The 20,905-nt window shown below is 36.7% G+C and overlaps 1 protein-coding gene across 1 annotated transcript in view; it reads left to right on the forward strand.

The window, feature by feature from the left end:
• The window catches only part of SLC9A4 (solute carrier family 9 member A4), a 52,436-nt gene that overhangs the window by 10,742 nt on the left and 20,789 nt on the right, over positions 1-20,905 (forward strand). The window contains exons 3-8 of the mRNA XM_016161854.2: positions 10,841-11,100; positions 12,303-12,520; positions 14,959-15,161; positions 15,724-15,810; positions 18,610-18,680; positions 20,349-20,510. Of these exons, the coding sequence (XP_016017340.2) occupies positions 10,841-11,100; positions 12,303-12,520; positions 14,959-15,161; positions 15,724-15,810; positions 18,610-18,680; positions 20,349-20,510 (1,001 nt within the window). The remainder of the gene's footprint in view (positions 1-10,840; positions 11,101-12,302; positions 12,521-14,958; positions 15,162-15,723; positions 15,811-18,609; positions 18,681-20,348; positions 20,511-20,905) is intronic.

Genomic DNA, 20,905 nt, shown 5'->3' on the forward strand with positions numbered 1-20,905 from the left:
TACAACACACACAAATGGCTTGGGATACTGCTTGGACCATGTTAGGGAGGTGGAAGGAGCTGGGAGAAGATACCCCCAAACAAGCATCTTTGAGGGAGCAGAGGCTCCCTTACCAGGAGAAGGCAGGTCTGACTCCCAAACCTCCCTAGCTGGATGAAACCTTTCCCTTCTGCATGACTGGGGTCTAAGCTGCAGACTCCCTTTAATTGGCAGCCTGCCATCTATCCCTTAGGTGCCAGTTAATCATCAGAGGCAGGATGAAGTAATGCAGGGTCAGAGAGGGACACTTCAATGGTTATTTCTGGAATTTCTCAAAGTTGATGGCTAAGTACTGGTTTGGTTCATTATCTTCTGGTTGAAGAAACAGAATGATTAAAGTTTGGATTAGACAATTTGATTTTCAAGCAGCCTATGTTGTGAGTCTGAGCCCATTCTGGGTGGTGAGAAGTCACTCCAATTCACAAGTGCAAGAACAAAGGACAAAGCCTTGCTAGCTATCATGCTGTCCCTTCTTTAGGAGGTAAGAGTGGGCAACTATGGAAATGTATTTGGAAAAGAAATGCTTGGTGGAAAAAGCAAACCTTCTTCTTAAACCTTCAGAAAATAATCAGATTAAACACAGTAAAGCATGCAAAACCAGTTCTTTCAAAGCTGTAAGCAACATACAGGGCACACCAACTGTGCAAAGTGCCAGGCATGCAGAGGCAAACGGGCATTGTCCTGGCCTTTGAGGAGCCACATGTAGGGACATTTGGCTAATTTATATTCATTTGTAAATCCTTCTTACCCTACGACCACAAACCTGTCTCTTCTGTATTTTCTTATAGCTCTTTCAAACCATAGAGATTTCCTAGATTATATAATGCATTGATAGAAATCATTGACTTGGAAGAAAAGCCCAGAAGTGCAAATACAGGCAAACATTTCCTAGTTCAGTAGTTTTCAACAGACTCCCCACTATGAACAACATGCGTGCATACATTCTCAAGAGGGTGGTGGGCAGTGCTATGGAAAAAATATGCTCAGTATTGAATGCAAAGCCCCATAATCTGCCTGTTGGGGAAGAGCTGGTTGACAAATAAATAGTTTCCCTATAGCTTCCTCAGTGACGATGCGACATGAACAGTATCCAGCAGAACCTCAGTACTGGTTCTGTAGCATGACATCCAGGCAATGGGTCAGGGATGAAGTCATTCGTTCTGGCTCTAGGCCATGGTCACCTGTCTGTTCCTCCTTACCAGCCAAGATCATGAGAGGAAACCGGAAGATCCTGTAATTCAATTTATTTTAAAGATGACGTTCAGCCCTGTTGGGTTAAGCCAGAGTTCCCCAGAGTTGGAATCATTCATTTCTTCATTCTTCAGTTATTCATTTGTTCAGAAAAATTATTACTGAGCATCTACTTTCTGTCAGAAACTATTCCTCCCATCACGCCAGAGTGACCTTCTCAGAAAAAGCAAATCACCTAGCTAATCTTCAGTGAACTTAAGTCTACTGGTCACAACTGATGTTTGCTGTGATAATTTGAAAAGCTTTAAGTTTAAATCACCTTTAAAGTATGTTTCTTGTCATTTAGGTGCACTGACACCAATGGTGAAGGAAAATTCTGTGGACATTTATTCTAGGTTGGTTTGGGAGTGAAGCAGGGGAAACATTGGTAAACTCTGGGGTACTAGGCTGGGGTAATTCCTTGGAGGGCCTCATGGCTGAAGAGTAGGTTTTGATGGAAGGTGGGTGATTACTGTTAGGTTAGTTTTGAACTGCTGAGTTTGAGAGACCTACAGGCCATTGAAAAGAATTTTTCGATAGTTTTAGAGATAGGTGTTCAGAGCTTGGGGTAAAAGATAGAATGGAGATTCATGTTTCTCAGTCAGTCATTGGCAAATACGTGGTAATTACAGCTATGAAATAGGCAATCCTCCACTCTACAATTTTTCAGCCTGAGAAGAATTTTCCGACTTTTTAAATTGAAAATGAGTTTCTTACAGGAATGTCTTTGCTTTGCCCTAAGTCAATAGAAACCAACCACTGCCACTTCTCTCCTCCTTATTAAATTTTCCAACATCGGTTCGGTTTATCTTCCTGGTCACTGTTGTCTGAGGTTATAAGCAGCCAGTGTTCAGTGATATGAACCTCAGGAGAGTCAATAAATCCCACGTTTAATTTCCTGTTTTTGGTTGCAGATCTTTTTCCTGCAGGCTCATGATAAACTTTTACTACTCTCTTAAATAATTTAAATTAGGGGCCTTGCTATCACTAGAAATAGAACTTCTTATGGCCTTTCTATAAGACAGGATGAATTTTTAATTAGTGAATATTTACCTGTTCTTATTATCCTGCAATGACCTTCCTCCCCTCTCAAGCCCTAAGGTGATCCTTAGTTCAAACTGTCATGTATACCTCATTTTCCTTTTCGGTCTTTGAACCTCCCATGTATGTGAGGGGCCTCTGACTCTCTCATGTATGTGGGTTCCCATACATTTGTACATAATTAATTTTGGTCATTTCTTCCTGTTATTCTATCTCAAGTCTATTTGATTATTAGATCAGCTGAAAGACTCTCGAGGGTAGAGGAAAATTTCTTTCTCCCCCTCAGTTATAAGTTTTCTTTATTTCATGTGAAGTGTCATATAATGTTAACCCAAAGTATCCTGTAAAAAGTTAAGAATGTTATAGTGTAGAGTACTAGTGGACATAATGCAAAGAGAAATGGCCAATAATAAAATTAAAATAGAATACTACGAAGCATTCAAACAATCAAAATGAATGTAGGAAAGGGAAAAAGAGACGGAAAAAAAGTAATAAAATGGTAGATCTAAATCTAATCATAACAATAATTACATTAAATGTTAATAGACTAAATGCTCCAATTAAAAGCCAGAGATTCTCAGCACTGATTATAAAACAACACTCAAATAAAATATATTCTATTTATAAGAAATACATCTTAACTATAAAGACATGGATAAATTGAAAGTAAATGGATAAAAAAAGATCGACTATGCTTACAAACAGTAAGCATAAGAATGCTGGTGTGGTTATAATAATGTTAGCTAAAATAGATATAAAAATAGAAGTGTTATAGAGATAGAGATGTTTTATAATGACAAAAAAGTCAATTCATCAAGAATACCTAACGATTATGCATGTGCATGCACCTAATGATAGAACCACGAAATACATGAAGGAAAAACTGACAAATTTAAAGGAAGAAAATGACAATTCCACCCTCATAGCAGGGTTTTAATACTCTTTAATACTCTTCTCAAATATCACCCTATCCTAATTGATATTTATAGAATGCTGTACCCAACAAGTACAAACTATACATTCCTTTCAAGTGCGTATGGTATGTTCATCAAAAATGACCACATATATGACCATAAAAGCAACCTCAATAAATTTAGAAGATGCGTAAGCAATGTATGTTCTTTGTCCCTAACAAAATAAAATTAAAATAAATTACACTAAGACATCTAAGAAAACCCTAATATTTGGAAACTAAATAGCACAATGTTAAATAATCCATGATTTTAAACAAGAAATTACAAAGGAAATTAGAAGGTATTTTGAATAAATGGTAATGAAAATACAACATATCATAATTTGTGGGATGCAATTGAAGATGCAGTTAGAGGAAAACGTGTAGCTTTAAATACTTATATTAAAGAGTTAAAAGATCTAAAATCAATAATATGAGGTCTTATTTGAAGAAACTAGAAAAAGTACAGAAAAGTAATCTCTGATTAATAGGAAGACAATTGTAAAGATAATAATAAATTATAATGTTATAATAAATAATAAATTAGATAAGATACTATTTTAAAGAAGAAATAGTTATTTTTCATAATATCTTTCCAAAAAAGAAGAGGAGTAATGGCTTCAGTCAGAAATTCAGCTGAGGTTGGGTGCAATGCTCAGACGTGAGCTGGGTGTTCTGCAATTCAACTCAATTCTGACATTATCTACCAGGAAATAGCATCAGATTCCACGGGTTAGGGGCCCAGTCCCACAAAACTGACCCTCGTTCATTCACTGTTGACCTTCATCTATTCACTTTAGATGCCAATTGCAAGTGCAGGTTGTCATCCACACTTTTGATCCAATAATTCTAGACTGGAGGTTCCAACAATCTCCTCCTTGAGAATGATTGATTTTCTAGAGTAGCTCATATAACTCAGAGAAATATTTTACTTCCTAAACCACTAGTTTATCATATAAATATGATACGATGTAATAGAAATCAGGAATAGCCAAATGGAAGAGATGTGTAGAGTATAGGGAAAGGGTACTGAGCTTCCATATACCCTTTCCACATGTTCACCAACCTAGAACCTCTTTGAACCCAGTCATTTTAGGTTTTTACGAAGGCTTCATTACATAAGCTTGATTGATTAAACCATTGGCCACTGATGATTCATTCTCTAGGCCTTCTTCCCTCGCTGAACATTAGGGAGTGGGACTGAAAGTTTCAACATTCCATACCAGTAGGTTTCCTTGAAAACCAGTCCCCATTCTGTGGTACTTTTCCAAAATTACATTATTAACATAAACCCAGTTGTGGTGACAAAGGGCTTGTTATGAATAACATTTCACCTTTAGAGCTTTGAAGTTATTTGAAGCACTGAGGTTAAGAGACCAATTATTATAACAGAAGATGTAAGATTGCTCTTACAGCTCAGGAAATTTCATTGGTCTTAGGAACCAGAAGCCCTGGACATAGACAAAATGTATATGAGAAATATATTTTAATCATCTGAATGACCAAATATGTAGCTCTTATAAATCACAGTATCATAGGAGCAATCATATTCCAACTCATATTTTGAAGCCAGGTTTCACCTGATATCAAAACCAAGCAAAGATAGTGCAAAGAAAGAAACCTATAGGCCAATATCTGTCATGGATATAGACCAAAAAATACTGAAAATACTGAAACAAATATTAGTAAAATTCAGCACTATATAACAAGGATAATATATCTTGACCATGTAAGTTACAGAAACGTAAGTTTCTTTAACATTGGGGAAAATCTGTCAGTGTTATTCACAATGAAAATAATTGCAATAAAAAGGAATAAATGAATACATAAATAGATGGGGGAAATTTTTGGATAAAATCCAACACCCATTTATGATAAAAACTACTGGCAAGGTAGGAAGATTAAGTAAATTATCCAGCTTGATAAAGCATATTTATGAAAAACCTAAAGCCAACATCATACTCAAGAGTATCTTAGCACTTCTATTTATTAAGCAAGGGGAAAAAAAAGTAAAGACAAGATGATTAAGGAAATAGAGCATATGTCTCTATTTGTGAATGACATCATGGTTTATGTAGAAAATCTTCAGAAATAAAACAACTACTAGAATTAATCAGTAAATTTAACAAGGTCACAGGACAAAAGCTTAATGTACAAAAATTAATAATACATTAATATAATAGTGGCAAACAACTTTGAATACTAGTGGCAAAAGGACATTTTAAAATTCAATTTATAAGTACGATAAAAACAAAAATACTCAGAAGTAAGTTTAACAAAGATGTTCATGACTTTTGCCCTGAAAATTATAGAATATTGCTGACAGGAATTAGAAGATCTAAATAATATCATTTTTGTTAATGGAAGACTCAATATTGTTAAGAGGTCAGTTGTCTCCCAATTTATCTACAGATTCAATAAAATCTCAATCAAATCCTAGAAGAATTTTTTTTGTAGAAATTGACAAGCTGATACTGAAATGAGTTTGGAAGTTTAAATTACTAAAAATACACAAAGAAATTTTTAAAGAGAAGAACAATGATAGAAGATTTATTTGAAGACTTCCTATGATGCCTCAATAATTGCAATAAAGAAATAAAATCACGATGTTGCTTAAACAATATGTATGACATCATGGAGGAGAACAGAGAGTCCAGAAATAGACTTTATACATATAGTCAATTGATTTTTGGCAAAGGTACCAAGGCACTTCAATGGAAAAGAAAGCATGGTGTTAAAGTAACTTGATTACTGGAAACCAAATTAAAAACTTACCACAAAGTGTAAAAGCTAAAATTATAAATCTTCTGGAAGAAAACATAGGAAAAAATATTTATGACCTTGGAGTAAGCAAAGGAAAGGAAAAGAGTACAAACAACAAGAAGAAAAAAGTTATAATATTGGATTTTATCAAAAGAACAAATTTTGCTCTTTGAAATACTATTAAATAAACAAAATAGCAAGCCAAAGAATGGGAGAAAGTATTCACTATACATATATCTCACAAAAGACTTACTTCTAGGATATATAAAGAATTTTATAATTCAGTAAGAATATAAAGAACTCAAAAAGGGGTAAGAATTTTATCAGATACAACATAAGATATGATATATACAAGTGGTCAGTAAGCACATGTGGGAAATGCAAAATAAAATTCCGGTGAAATACTATTACACATTTATTAAAGTGGCTAGAATTAAAAAGACTGAGGATATCAAGTGTTGACAAGAATATGGAGCAACTGAAATTCTCATGCATTTCTGGTGGGAACAGAAAATGATCTAATGATCTAATTGGAAAATAATTTGTCAGTTGCCATAGACTGAATGTTTGCATCTTCCCAAATTCATATGTTGAAACCTAATTCTCATATGATTGTATTTGGAGGTGAGGCCCTTTGGAGATGATTGGGTTATAAGTGTGGAGCCCTCATCAATGAAATTAATGCACTTATAAAAGAGATCCTTCCCCTTTGCCCTGAGAGCTCTTTTACCCTTTCTGCCATGTGAGAACTCAGTGAGAAGACAGTTGTCTAAGAATAAGAAAATGAGATTTTAACAGACACTAACTCTGCTGATGCCTTGACCTTGGACTCACCAGCCTCCAAAACTGAGAGAAATAAATTTCTGTTGTTTATAAGCCACCTAGTCTATGATATCTTGTCATAAGAGTCCAAATCAACTAAGACAGATGTTTCTTAAAATTTTAGCTTTATTTATCATACCACTTAGCTATTCTACTCCTATGTATATATCCAAGAGAAATGAAAACATAAGTCTACACAAAAGACTTATGGATGCTCATAACAGTAATATTCGTAGCAAAATCTGGGTGGTAGGGGGAGCAGGGAACTAATGTCTACCAACATCATCCAAATGATTAGATGGAAAAAATGTGCTGTAGGCCACATAATAAAATACTACTCAGTAATAAAAATGAACAAACCACTGCTAACTGCAACAACAGTATAGTGTTTTGGGCAGTTACAACATGGATAACTGCCCAAAACACTATACTTAGTTAAAAGAAGCCAGATGTAAAAGAGTACATGCTTTATTATTCAATTCTATAAGATACAAATTAATCCATAATGATAATAATAGATCAATGGTTCCCTGGAGTCAGGATGGACTTTAAAAGAAGAATGAAGAATCTTTCTGAGTTCATGGAATTGTTCTAGATCTTAACTGAGGCGGTGATTTTATGGGTGTATACAATGGTCATTTTTGATGCAGCTTAGCATATGTAAATTATTCCTTAAAAAAGTTGATAAAGAAAAAAATATCATCACATTTAAATCAACTGTCCACTTCTATTAGGCCTTGGTTGGTGGGCTGGTGTCTTTAGTTATTATTCTGAAACAAATATTATTCATCAGTGTAATTCATGCTGAAAAAGCTTTGCAAACGTCTATGGTGGTATATGTTAAAGGGTTGCCATTATTATGATCTTGGAAGACTTGCTGAACTTCTTAAAAGTAATGCTAAAGGATCATATCCTGAGATACCACCTCTAATTTTTTTTTTTTTTACCACACCACTTCTGACACCAAACGTGTGGTTGTTTTTTCCCATATTAGCCAATTCGCCAACCAACCAGACACCAACCAACATGGTATTCTCCAATTCAGTTCAAATCTGACAGTTAAATTCCCAGAAGGAGCACAGACCTCATAGACTGCTCTTATTTCAGATACCAGTTAAATGTCTTGACACCCATACTTCTGACTGACTGATTATAAAACTGGAGGTTTCTACAACCCTTTCTTCAAGTTCGATAATTTGCTAGAACAGTTAATAGTATTCAAGAAAACAGTTTATTTTATATATATTATATATAATATAGATAATATGTATATTATTATTAATATAATATGTATATTATATTTATTATATATATTATATATTATACATTATAAATTATAGTATATAATACGTATATTGATATTAGATATTATATAATATAATATACATGTTATATATAATATATAATATTATATATATGTGTGTGATGTGTGTGATTCTTGGTTACCGAACTCAATTTCCACCTCACCTCCTCTCCCTGAAGTCAGGGGCAGGGGTGAAGGTTGTGAGATTGAAAGTTCCAACCCCCTTGTCAAGTAATTGGTTCTTCTGGCAATCAGCTCCCATCCTTAAGCTATCTGGGGCCTAGCAAGTCATCTCATTAGCATAAACTCAGATATGGTTGAAAAGGTCTCATAATGAATAACAAAAGACACTCCCTGTCCCATCACTCAGAAAATTACAAAATTTTTAAGAACTCTGTGTCAGGAGACCAAGACAAAATACATATTTTTTATTATAGCACCTTCACATTGAGTGAAAAGGGTAAATCTAATCTGGTTTTCCGTTAGTGACCTGGACGTGTTTAATATTTAGCTTTGGCTGTTTTTCCCTCCAATATGTAAAAAATATACACACATTGCTATGATTTAAAATGAGTCCAAAGAAAATCTTTTACAACTATAATGACATCCAGAGCCTGGTAATTTGAAAGATAAGAATTATTTTTCATGTAGTCATATGGATTGTGACTGTAAATGTAGTCTTCTTAATTATATGTACTACTTCAGCCTCTAAAACTGCTCTGGCATCTTCCGAGCAGGGAACACTAGCATCCAGAGACAGGGCTGGCCCAATTGGCTTTCCCAGGCCCTTGGAACAGACTGGGTAGCTACTTAAACTCTGGAGAGCCATTCACAAGAGTATTTGTGGTAACAAAATGCAAATAGTTGAGTATCAATCATATTCTCTGAGTTTTCTCTGGGTTTGAGAGACAAATAAATTCCCAAGTCCCATCTTAATGCATCCAGACCTGCCTTTTTGGGGTCTTATAGAAGCATCTGGATCCTCATCTTGGCTAAGCTCCTTGGAATGTGAGCGCAACCTCAAAGGCACAACACCTCGGGCTTCTGACACCCATATGTGGTTTGCTCTGAGGTCAGGCAAAAGGTGATGTTGGACTAAACAAACAACACATTGAGTTGGGGGATGACCATTAAGTTTCTTTGAGATTCAATCTGGAGCCATAAGTCACCGTTTTTTTTGTTTTGTTTTGTTTTGTTTTTATGCAACCAAGATTTTTCTTGAAATATGGCTTCATTTTGCTTAAATAAAATACACCAATATTACACCAGTTTTATAAAATATGGTTGACACACAGACAGGTCAGTGACTCTATTTCCTTGAGTTTTAGCTTCTACCACCTTTCTGATTTTTTCATTTGTCTTAATATAGGAAAACAGGGCAAATAAGTGTGTGCTGTTGTTTCTTGGGACCCTTTAGGACCCGATATTCTCAAAGGTCTTCATTTTCTGCAGAGATCTTACTTTCCTTGTTTTATGTGTCTCATTAACTTTGTGGCAGCTGCCACTTTGCAGAAGATTGGTCTAAGTTCTGCATTTGCCAAGTGACATAAAATGATATACAGATTGCTGCAAATTCACAGAAATGTTGAAATAAGTAGAGAAACAGTAGGAACAATGAGAGTGTGTATCACATAGGCAAGACTCGTTTGGGGGGTCCAGTGAGATATACATGGAAAATATAGTTCATGGGGTCTAGTCAGGGAAAAGAAACCACACAGTAAGTTAAACAGAGATCTTTTAATATCAAAATTATTAACTATAATAAAGGAATAGCTATAAGATGGTATATACTATACCATCTATGGTAAACTAGGGCTCAGGGACAGCCTGAAAAGGATACACTTGGAAAGGGTTCAGCTCTCACAGGAGAAGGTGTGGATAGACCATTGGACAGCAGAGAGACTGGTGGACATTGCCAGACTGGAGCTGGTCTGTAGTGCAGACAAGGGGCACTCAGTAGTGCCCCAGATGTGCAGTAGGATCCTGGGCTCAGGAGTGGGCAAAGGACCTTTAGAGGAGCACACTGTCTGGTGGGGGTGGCTTACATAGGTTGGGTGATTCAGGTGGACCCTTGGGCCACAGGCATGCAGCACATGGGCCATGTTGGGGCTTTTTTCCCCTATATGTCACCAGGCCAAAGATGTAAAGTCACAGGGGACCACTTTCAGGGCCTGTGGCTCTGGTAGGAGCCACCAGAAGTTCTGACACCCACATGGCTGACTTCCCCGAGGCCACATGGAAGTTGCTGGAAGTCCGGAAGTCCGTTTCTCCTGCAATGTCCCTTCAGCGCCCTCTACTGAGAGAGATTAACATGGTGATCACCTTAAAAGAGAAATATTTAAAAGAATTCTGTTAATTCTTTAAAGTATTATAGAGCCCATATTGGTGGATGCTTTCAGAGTTGAGAGAAAATAAATGGATAATAACACAGAGAGCTTAGCAAAGAGACTAGCACATAGTAGGTGCTCAGTGACTGAAAGCTGTGAGTATGACACTTATGTAGCAAGACTGAATAAATTTAAATTAGTTGGAATTCATTTATCATATTTATAGTCATGTCATTTATTGCTGTGTATTTTTTAACTAGACACAAAGTTAAGAATCTGTATGTAAAATCTTTCTTACTTCTAATTCACGTTTTTTTTCTTTTCTTTTTTTTTTTCTTTCTTTTTCACTTTTCTTTTGTCCAGGTCTTATACAACATGTTTATTGCCTTCACAAAGATGCATAAATTTGAAGCCATAGAACCTGTCGACATTTTGGCTGGATGTGCCCGATTCATTATTGTGGGGGTTGGAGGAATATTCTTTGGCATTATTTTTGGATTCATTTCTGCATTTACCACACGTTTCACTCAGAATATCTCTGCAATTGAACCACTGATCGTCTTCATGTTCAGTTATTTGTCTTACTTAGCTGCTGAGACGCTCTATCTGTCTGGCATCCTGGCGTGAGTACAAACCAAAGACCAACTCTCATGGCGATGAAAGAGGGTTTAGGATCACATCTTGTGGACCAGCATCTGGAAAAGACCCAATAGCTGATGCTAATTCTCAAAGGTGTTGCAGAATTCAGGTTTTTAAACATCTGTAAAATCTAATACAGGCCTTTTGCCAAACAAATGTTCTCTCTATCATTTGTTTTTGCTCTCTTCTTGTGATTTGCCCAAGGAAAGCATAGTATTTTAAGGTCATTTTAGAATGCTCAGAAAAGCTGCTAGAGAGAAAATCTGGGAGAAGTTCAAGGTTAAAATCTCATCTTAGTAATTTTTTTTCTTTGAAAAATTCGTTACCTTAAAATTAAAAAGAAATGTGCTGCGAGGGACTGCCATTGCTGGGTGTTGCCTTCTGTGATTTGTTAAAAAAACATATCATAGTTCCAGGACTCAATGGTGTAGAGTAAAACCAGGTAAATGGGATAAGACTAGACATCTGGATTTTTTTTTTCATAATAAAAATATTTTTTAAAATATTTACCTCATGTTGATCTTGAAATGAGGCTTATTATACCTGATCATGTTGTTTTCTCTATGACATTAGCCTCATATCTAGCTCCTCAGGCAAAGTAGTTAATTTTATTGTAGAGAAACCTATTTTAATTAAATATAGTAGTGTAAAATCCAAACACTCATTTTTTTTTCCCACCTTAAGAATAATCAAAACAACTAAGACTTGCTAAGTTGATCTAGAACAGAAACATTTTAAATAAAAAAATTCTCATTAAATTATTATAAGAAATATTGCCCAGGGAAGGGAGATGAAGGGCCTTGTTGAATTATTCTTTCTAGGTAATTGTAATGGATTTGTTGGGGTTTGAGGCAGAGTGGATTAGAGAGCAAGAGGGGGATTGACAAAGCGCTTGGTAAAGCAGGGCAAGGTAGAAACACTTCAGCTTTTGGGTTGTGCCTGAATTGTCTGCCATTTGTTGTGGGAAAACCATACTCACCCCCTTCCCTACTACACTCAACTTATGCAAAGCCCTTGGGAAGGGAGAAGAAGAAAGAAAATCTGTGGAAAATCTTCCACCAGAGAGGGGACAGAGAAGATGTTCTCTGTGGATAAGAACAGGATTTGTGTATCTGTGGCATCATCAACAGGGAGGGTTTTTTGGGGACGGGCACAAATTCTCTCTGAGACTCTGTTCCTCTTGCAGAATCACGGCCTGCGCAGTGACAATGAAAAAGTATGTGGAAGAAAACGTGTCTCAGACTTCCTACACTACCATCAAGTATTTCATGAAGATGCTGAGCAGTGTCAGCGAAACCCTGATTTTCATCTTCATGGGCGTGTCCACCGTTGGGAAGAACCATGAGTGGAACTGGGCCTTCGTCTGCTTCACGCTGGCCTTCTGCCAGATCTGGAGAGCCATCAGTAAGATAAAGCAGGGCCCCCAACAGTCTCCTGCTCCCTGCTTTTAAAATTTTTCTTATTCCTTTCTGCCATGTAAAAGCATAAGTAGTGAGGTGATACTAACTGGTTTTACTGGTTAGGCAGGTATGGGCACCTTGTGACAACAAGAAATGTTCTGTTTACTCTTTCAATCAGTCAGTCATTAGTGGTTGATAAGCAAGGCTAGAGCAAGGAGTATTTTTTTTTTTAATTGAAGAGAGAACTTTCACATCTACACATTTAAATATAGCAGTAAATTTATCCTTTGCTCTTTGCTTCTTTGCCATTTTTTTCCCCTTTTGCACTTTAAATCAGATATGGGTTAGAAAATGCAGGCATTTACATTTTTGTCACAGGAAAGTGAGATGTCACAAATCGTATTCTATGTGTATTGTTAAAAAAACATTTCCCTAAATAATACAGATGATTTCAGTTGAGGGTGGAGTGTGATGTACAGAAAACCAAAGACTAGGAAGTGAATAATTATTTTTGAGAACTGCTTAGTGCTAATTAGTAAAGATGACTCTATAATGTAACTGGCATCACCTCTATAAAATATGCCTAATTTAAAAATGAAATGTCTGGAATAATAGCTGCTGATTTATCTTGTATATTTATGTTTCCGGAGCTAGAAAAAAAAAACATTAAGTATTGCACTACAATATATATGTTGCTTTTTGATTAGAAGCAATTATAGGTTAAACTAATTTAGACTAATACTTGAGGCATGTTTTTAAATGACTTTGATCAATATTGTCAAATCAATTACTCAAAAAGAAATTAGGAGAAACAGCTGAGGACTTAATTTAGCATATTAATTCTAAATAAATTTGGGAAGGGTTTTAGGATCTAGGAAAGAATAAGAAAAGTGCAGAAATATTAATCATTCATAAAAATAAATCTGAATACATGTCCCTATTGGGTCCTCAATGGAAAAAGGAATTATGGAAACTGTTACAGAAATTTATAATCTTACATCAAATCTTGACACTAGTACTAAGTAGCTATTTGACCTTGGACAGATATTTAAGTACTCAAAATCTTCCTCAACCACAAAATGGTGAGTGTGGACAAGTTTTTTAGGTCCCTTTTAATCTTAAAACTATAGTGGTCCACAGGAGATTAAAGCTAATTTCAAGAGAAATTAGAGCCTCAGCTCAGCCAAAAGAATAGAAATCATCTAGAAAAGGGTTAATATTGTGGACCCCTCGACACTGCTAACACTTGGCTACCATCTAGCCCAACTTCTTTGTCTAGTTGAAGAAACTGGTAGGATAGTCACTGAGAGAATGGCTGACTTGGCTGTGTCACAATGAGGGGCAGGGCCAGGTATCATAATCTGGTTCCCCCACTCCTAGCCTTTTCTTTTTCTAGCGTGACTTATTGTAGCTACTCATGGTATAGTTCGCTCATGAAAGTTTATAACATAGAAGGCCCTGCTTTATGTAACTTATAGATATTAAACTTATTTAAACTTTATATCTGCCTTCTGAGGCAAATAGGATCATTACCTTCATTAAGCAGATGAGGAGACTTAATACTTAATAAAATTAAGAACCCTGCCTGAGGTCACATGACTAGTATGTGGTAGAGACAGGACAAGAACACAAAATGAAAAAATGCGAATGTCTCTTGTGCTATCAATGTGCCTATAATCAAGGTTGCTTGCTATTAAGTCTGTGTGATTAGAAGTCACACGCAGCTGAGAGCTTTGTTATTCTACAGTGAAGCCTCTTCTTTAATTAGTCAGAGCTTTAGTGAAGGGACCTTTCCCACCACAAACCACTGCGTTGACAGTAGCTAGACCATGTGGGCCACTTGGGGATAGAAAACCAGTGTGGTAGAAAACACCTCTGTGTTTTAAACAAGCCCTTCTACCCTCTCCCTTCCACTTACTGACAGCAAGAAGCCCCCCCTTTGGGTTCTTGCCAGGATCCTTTCTTGTCTGCACTGAACCTCAAAATGAACCAAACCAACCACAAAGGATTTACTCACCCTGCAGAGACCACAGTCACCGAGAGGGCTCCTCTCATGTTGAAAATTATGCACTTCCCTTGATTACTCAGCAAGGACATGACATAATAAAAATCTTTTTATCCCCCAGGCAATAACCTCATTTTGAAAGGCAAAAATTATGGGTATAGATTAAAAATATATGCCATTTCTTATATCAAAAAGTATTAAGATTTTATTACTTTAAATACACACACATGGAAGCTATCAAGCTGAGGCACTACAATCTCACAACTAGTCAAAAAACGAAAAATTTTGTGAGGTATGCTGTTTGGGATGGGCAATCATGGGCATGAGGGAAGTAGCATGCCTCATTTTGAGGGCATGTGCACACGAATGGGGTCACTAGCATTGTGTGTCTACTCATTCATGACCTTCTGATCTAATATGTATTTCCCTCTTTCTAGGTGTATTTATTCTCTTCTATGTCAGCAACCAGTTTCGGACTTTTCCTTTCTCCATCAAGGACCAGTTCATCATTTTCTACAGTGGTGTTCGAGGAGCTGGAAGTTTTTCACTTGCGTTTTTGCTTCCTCTGTCTCTTTTTCCTAGGAAGAAAATGTTTGTCACTGCTACTTTAATAGTTATATACTTTACTGTATTTATTCAGGTTGGTAGATTTCTTTCATATTTGAAATAGGTAGATTCTTTTAGGATCATGTATTACATTGGTATAATACCAAAAAGGGGGCACTATTTGATTTTAAGATATGTGCTCAATATTCAAACTAAATCCCCAGATATTTCTAGTTCATATTTGTGTTCATCCTTTAATCTCTGCGATATGCTGCCTTTTAATCAATATAACATGTTAATCAAATTATTCCTGAGTAATAGGTGAAGATAGCTACTCTACTGTGAGTTACTAAAAATGAGATTCCAATTGGTACTAGATAGCAGTTTTTGTTTTAGTTGGAATTATCTCTCAGCAAACTGAGAGGTTATCTTAAGAGCTAAAACTAAATTTCTGCATTAAAATAGAGACATAATGCTAATTTTTATTGCAGAACTTAAAAGAATTAAATAAGAACTGAAACAAACACTGACACATTTGTCCAGTGGAAATTAACACAAAACAAAGACATAAAATTGGAAGCTCTAATAGTTTTACAAATGAATTTCCATTTTATAATGACAATCTTTACTACAACAAATTATTATTTGTGATCTAGGGAATCACAATTGGCCCTCTGGTCAGGTACCTGGATGTTAAAAAGACCAATAAAAAAGAATCCATCAATGAAGAGCTTCATATCCGTGTAAGTTATCTCATTGTCATTTCTTTCTGGAGGTTCTAGGAAAGTATCTGTTTTCTTGCTTCTTCCAGCTTCTTCCAGCTGCCGGCCATCCCTGGCTCGTGGGCCCCTTTCATCTTCATAGCTGACAATGGCCGGTAAGGTCTTTTTCGGGATGAATCACTCTGATACTGCCTCTTCTGCCTTCATCTTCCATATTAAAGACCTTTATGCTTATATTGAGCTCATGTGAATAATTTAGGATAATCTCTATATTTTAAGGGATTAGAAACCCTCAACCCATCTGCTATCTTAATTCTTTGCATATAAACTGACCTTGTGCATCTCTGGGGACCATTATTCTGCCTACCACAGCCTGCCCCCAAAGATTCATGTATATCCCATGTACCACATACATTAGCCCTATCCTAACATCCCCAAAAGGTTCAATTTATTCTAGTATCAACTTAAGGATCAAAAATCTCATCCAAATTTTATTGGTTCAAAAGTTTCAAACCTTACAATCTCAATCATCTAAGTCAAGGATGGGTGATGTCCTGGGATTAATTCATCCTAAGGCATAGCTCCTCTCCAGTTCTGAACCTGTAAACTCAAGCAACAAGTTATCTGCTCCCAAAATACACTAGTAGGACAGTCATAAGATAGCAGTTATAGATATTCACTTTCCAAAAGGAGGGAAGTGGAGAATGGAAAGCAAAAAGGAATCATCCATCTCTAGCAAATTTCTCAGTCCACCTGGGAAAATTATTTGATTCCAAGTCCTGGGAACAAATTCTGTGATTCTTTTTTCCACTTTTTTCTCTCCCAAGTTTACCCTCTGAGTCATACTTCCTTTTTCATGAAAGGCAGAGTGTATGATCAGTCTGTTTCTTGCCTGTAGAGTTTTGGGGGTCCAACAGCCTTGTTCTGTTTTGTCTTTTCTCTCTCCTTTTCAGTCTAAGCTGGCAGTGTTTCTGGGATGGAAAGAAGAATCGGTTAAAGATATATAGTAAGAGTTTTGTTCCAAGGAACTGGCTTACCTACTATGGAGACTGGCTCAGCAAATGCAAATCTGTAGGATCAGCCACCGAGAAGGGTAGACTAGAACTCTCAGGCTATAGCTGTCATGTGAAAGTGAAAACCTCAGTTCTATTCCTCAGGCCTTCACCTGTTCAAGTCAGACCCATTATAGATAATTCTAACTGATGTAGCCTTCAGTCACACTTACAAAATGCCTTCATGGCCACATCTAGATTTGTGTTAATGATAATCAGTGACTGGTTTAGCCAAGTTGACATCTCAAGAAACTATCCCAATGACTAATGTTCAGAGTTGTCCTACTTGATTCTAAAATCATGGTTCCAATGAAATATGAGATCCTCTGCCTTTTCTGAACTTTTATTTAAGAAGGGCTTATGATATCCACTACTTACGTAGACTAGGCCTAGTGGCCATTTGCAGTGAAAACATCCAACTCTGACAGACAACAGTGAAATGAGCATGGTTTCTAGTTGTTTGTTTTGTTTCAGTACAACACTGTATTGAGCAAATGTCATTCTGCTTGGCTCCAGGGAATCGAAATGAGAACTGATGTGAGGGAGGTATAGGGAGAGAGACTTTGGCTCTGTTAATAAGATCATTCTGACAGCTGGGTTTTTTTGTGCCATCCAAAGGTGAACTGGATATGTGCAAGTGGTCAGGAACACTTGACAGAGTTGTATGGGCAGTCGAAGCTTTGAGAGGGTGATTGGCCCGGATAATTTTTAGGTTTCTTTCATCCTTGAGAGTCCAGGATTCTAATGCTGAAGAAACTGCCGAAGTCTTTCAAAATCAGCCCCGAATTTCATTGTCAAAGTCACCTGAGGAAATAAAGTAATTAGATTTCTGAAAACCCAAACCATAATGTTTCAAGGCCATTTGAAAATAGTCAATAGATGGGGATAAGGGGTGAGGATTTTAAAATAAATAACATTATACCTGGTTGAAGATTTTTGTCTTTATCTTTCTGCCCTCTGTTTATTATGTTGAGAAATTAGATACTATACCACAGACAATAGAACTTATATATTTCACTTCTTATTTTTTCCAAAAAATCTATAATTATTGGTAGAAGTGCTTCAATTAAGTGTTTCAGAATTAATTTGGCATTTTAATCTACTTTGCAAGAAAATTTAGAAGCCAGAATGAACTTTATGAATACAAATTTAAATTATTTGAAATTTAGTTCATAAACTTTGAAGAGATTGTATTTTTCCCCCTAAATTCCTACACACAATTTGGATAAAGTGAATAAAGTATTATTGGCTTGGATGATGAAATGTAAATACTGAGATAGAATGATCAGAAAGGATATAAGGTATATAGATAGATTTTGTTATTATGTGTTATTATACTAAAATTTCTGTAAGACTACATTTCCAGAAACTGTAATAAATTGAATACTGGCATAATATTTTCTTTTGCAATGAAATTAAAAGTAACAGTTAATTATTAGTCTTCATATCCATGTGATTTTAGTAATGAGGAATCTCCTAGATCATTCTAGAAACATTATTCAAAGGAAATGGCAGGTACCCTGTTTTTGTTGCAAGTTATGGGTATTATTAAGAAACTTAGCCACAGAGTCTGTTGACTCATGAAACTAAGCTGAATTACTATGGAAGGCATTATAAGTTTCAGTTGCATGAACAGAGTGATAGATAAGAAGATATGTTCCAGGATATGAAGGCCTCCTTTGTTTTTCCAAAGTATGTCAGCTTTCCTTGTGTGCCTTTTAGAGTTAATGTTTCACCGTCACTCATTCTCCTGTGTTTGGTTTGGCAGCTGATGGATCATTTGAAGGCTGGAGTTGAAGATGTGTGTGGGCAATGGAACCACTACCAAGTGAGAGACAAGTAAGGAGACAGAGGGTTTCCCTACCTAGGAAGGGTCTTTGTGGTGTGGAGAAGCACAAAAGTTTATGTTGGAAGCTGAGCATAACAATAGAAAGAATCTAAAGGAAGGGGACCAGGAGGACAAAGGGAGCCATGCCATGAAGAAGCAGGTGGAAAATGAAAGTGACTCTTGGATTTCCAGGTAGGGAGTCTAGGGAGATAACAATGCTGTGGTTAAATATATACACTGTAGAAGAATGTTCAGAGTTTCATAACAGATTCTGTTTAAGATATGGCAAGTATATATCCATCCCCCTTTTAGAATTTAGTCTCAAATTTAAGAGGAAGATCACAGTTGGAGATAAAGGTTGTTAGTTATAAGTGAGTGGTAACCAAAGCTAGGGACATGGGTGAAGTCTCTATAAGAGTGTTAAGAAGGCAGCTGACTGAGGACAGGACTTTGAGAAGCCTCCAATTCCTATGGGACACGTGAAGGAGAGGAAGGGTCTATAGACCTTTGAAGAAGTCTATAGAGAGGTTGGAAGAGAAGCAGGTGGCTCTCACGACATAGAGGGCATGGAGGAAATAACCCGCTAGTGCATCAAGAGAAGTCACGTGACAAATAAGACAAGGACAATGGCAACTACTGGAGTTGAACAGTACAAGGTCAAGGTGAGCACAGTGTGTCAGTGTCAGAGAAGCCCTGATGGTTGGGGAGTCGATGACGGTGGGCTGAGAGATAAGCAGGAACAATAGCCACTAGTAAAGCAAGGCGGAAAACTAGAAGGCTAAGGGGGTGACTCAATTGGAGCAAGAGTGGGCCTGGTATGTGTCAAACATAGAGCACAAAGCTCAAGTATTCACAGTCTGTTAAACCCAGAGGAGACTTGACTGATAAAGAATCCATCCAGGAACCCAATCACCAGATAATAAGCCAGCAGCCCAAGGAGTTTCTGTTCCCCTCCAGAAAGTAAAGCAGGCAGACAAGTTACCCTTTGAATGTAAAATGATTGGAAGTGTTGAATTTTCTACTTCGAACATGTGGCTGACTCTTAAGGCACCAATGCATGTGTGCAGCTCAGTCTAATGGGTCAGCGAAAGGTTTGCTGCGATAATCAGCAGCCATCAGCATCTAGCCTAGTCATATTCTCCATCATTCAGACTGTCAAGATACATGTTGGCTCTCACTCCCCTTTAATTGTCAGGATTGAAAATAATGCACAGCATAATGGGTAAAGTACTGTAAACCATAGGGCCATTTAAACTTCTAGGTTCTGGTTGGATAGGCCAGTATTACTGCAAGTACAGCTGCTACTGTTAGGAGCTATTAGAATGAAACACTTGTACAAAAGCCTCAGCACCCTCATTTCTTCTCTTGTAATTGGACCTGCGCTGGGCCTCCCCCACTCCTTACTTAACGCACACTTTTTGCCCTAATCGCAGCTTGTCCCTTCCTTTTGTTTAGTTGAGTTTCAATATATTCATGCTAGTAAGACATTCTTTCTTCATTTAAACAAAAACGTATAAATTCTATGATTAAAAAAAAAATGTATTCCAAGGCTGTGAATTCCAGGTGCTGTCTGGGTGTTTTTCAGACTAAAGCTAAGTAGTTACTTGTTTTAAGAAAAACACATACTCATAATATGGACTGGGCTTAAACATCCCCAAAATGTTGGTTTTCATTTTCAGGTTTAAGAAGTTTGATCATAGATATTTACGGAAAATCCTAATCCGAAAGAACCTGCCCAAATCAAGCATCGTTTCTTTGTACAAGAAGCTGGAAATGAAACAGGCTATTGAGATGGTGGAGACTGGGATACTAAGTTCCACAGCCTTTTCCATATCCCAACAGTAAGTCACGTTTGCTCTATGATCTAGACTTTCAATGTCAGAACTCCAAAGGGCACTAACACTTTGTTTCACTTAAAGGTGGGGAGAGGCACAAATAAGAGGAAGGAGTCACAAAAAACAGAAGGTGATCTAAGGCTTGGCGTTTTGTAGCCCGGCCATGCTCAACTTGTTCCACCTAGTTTCTGAAAATTACTTTCTAGCAAAAAATTACTTTCTTGCCTACTGTAGTGGTATAACAGCTTCCTTTGGGAAGGAGCAGCAAGTGAATTTCTAAACTTATAGCCTATTTTACAAGACTTTCTCTTTCTCTTCCAGATTAGAAATCTCTGCCTTTTAACCCCTGTTCATTTGATCCTGCTAATTCCACCGATGCATTTTCCCATGAGGTGTGGTAG

This window comes from Rousettus aegyptiacus, unplaced genomic scaffold, assembly GCF_014176215.1.
Source record: "Rousettus aegyptiacus isolate mRouAeg1 unplaced genomic scaffold, mRouAeg1.p scaffold_m13_p_7, whole genome shotgun sequence".
Lineage (NCBI taxonomy): Eukaryota > Metazoa > Chordata > Mammalia > Chiroptera > Pteropodidae > Rousettus > Rousettus aegyptiacus.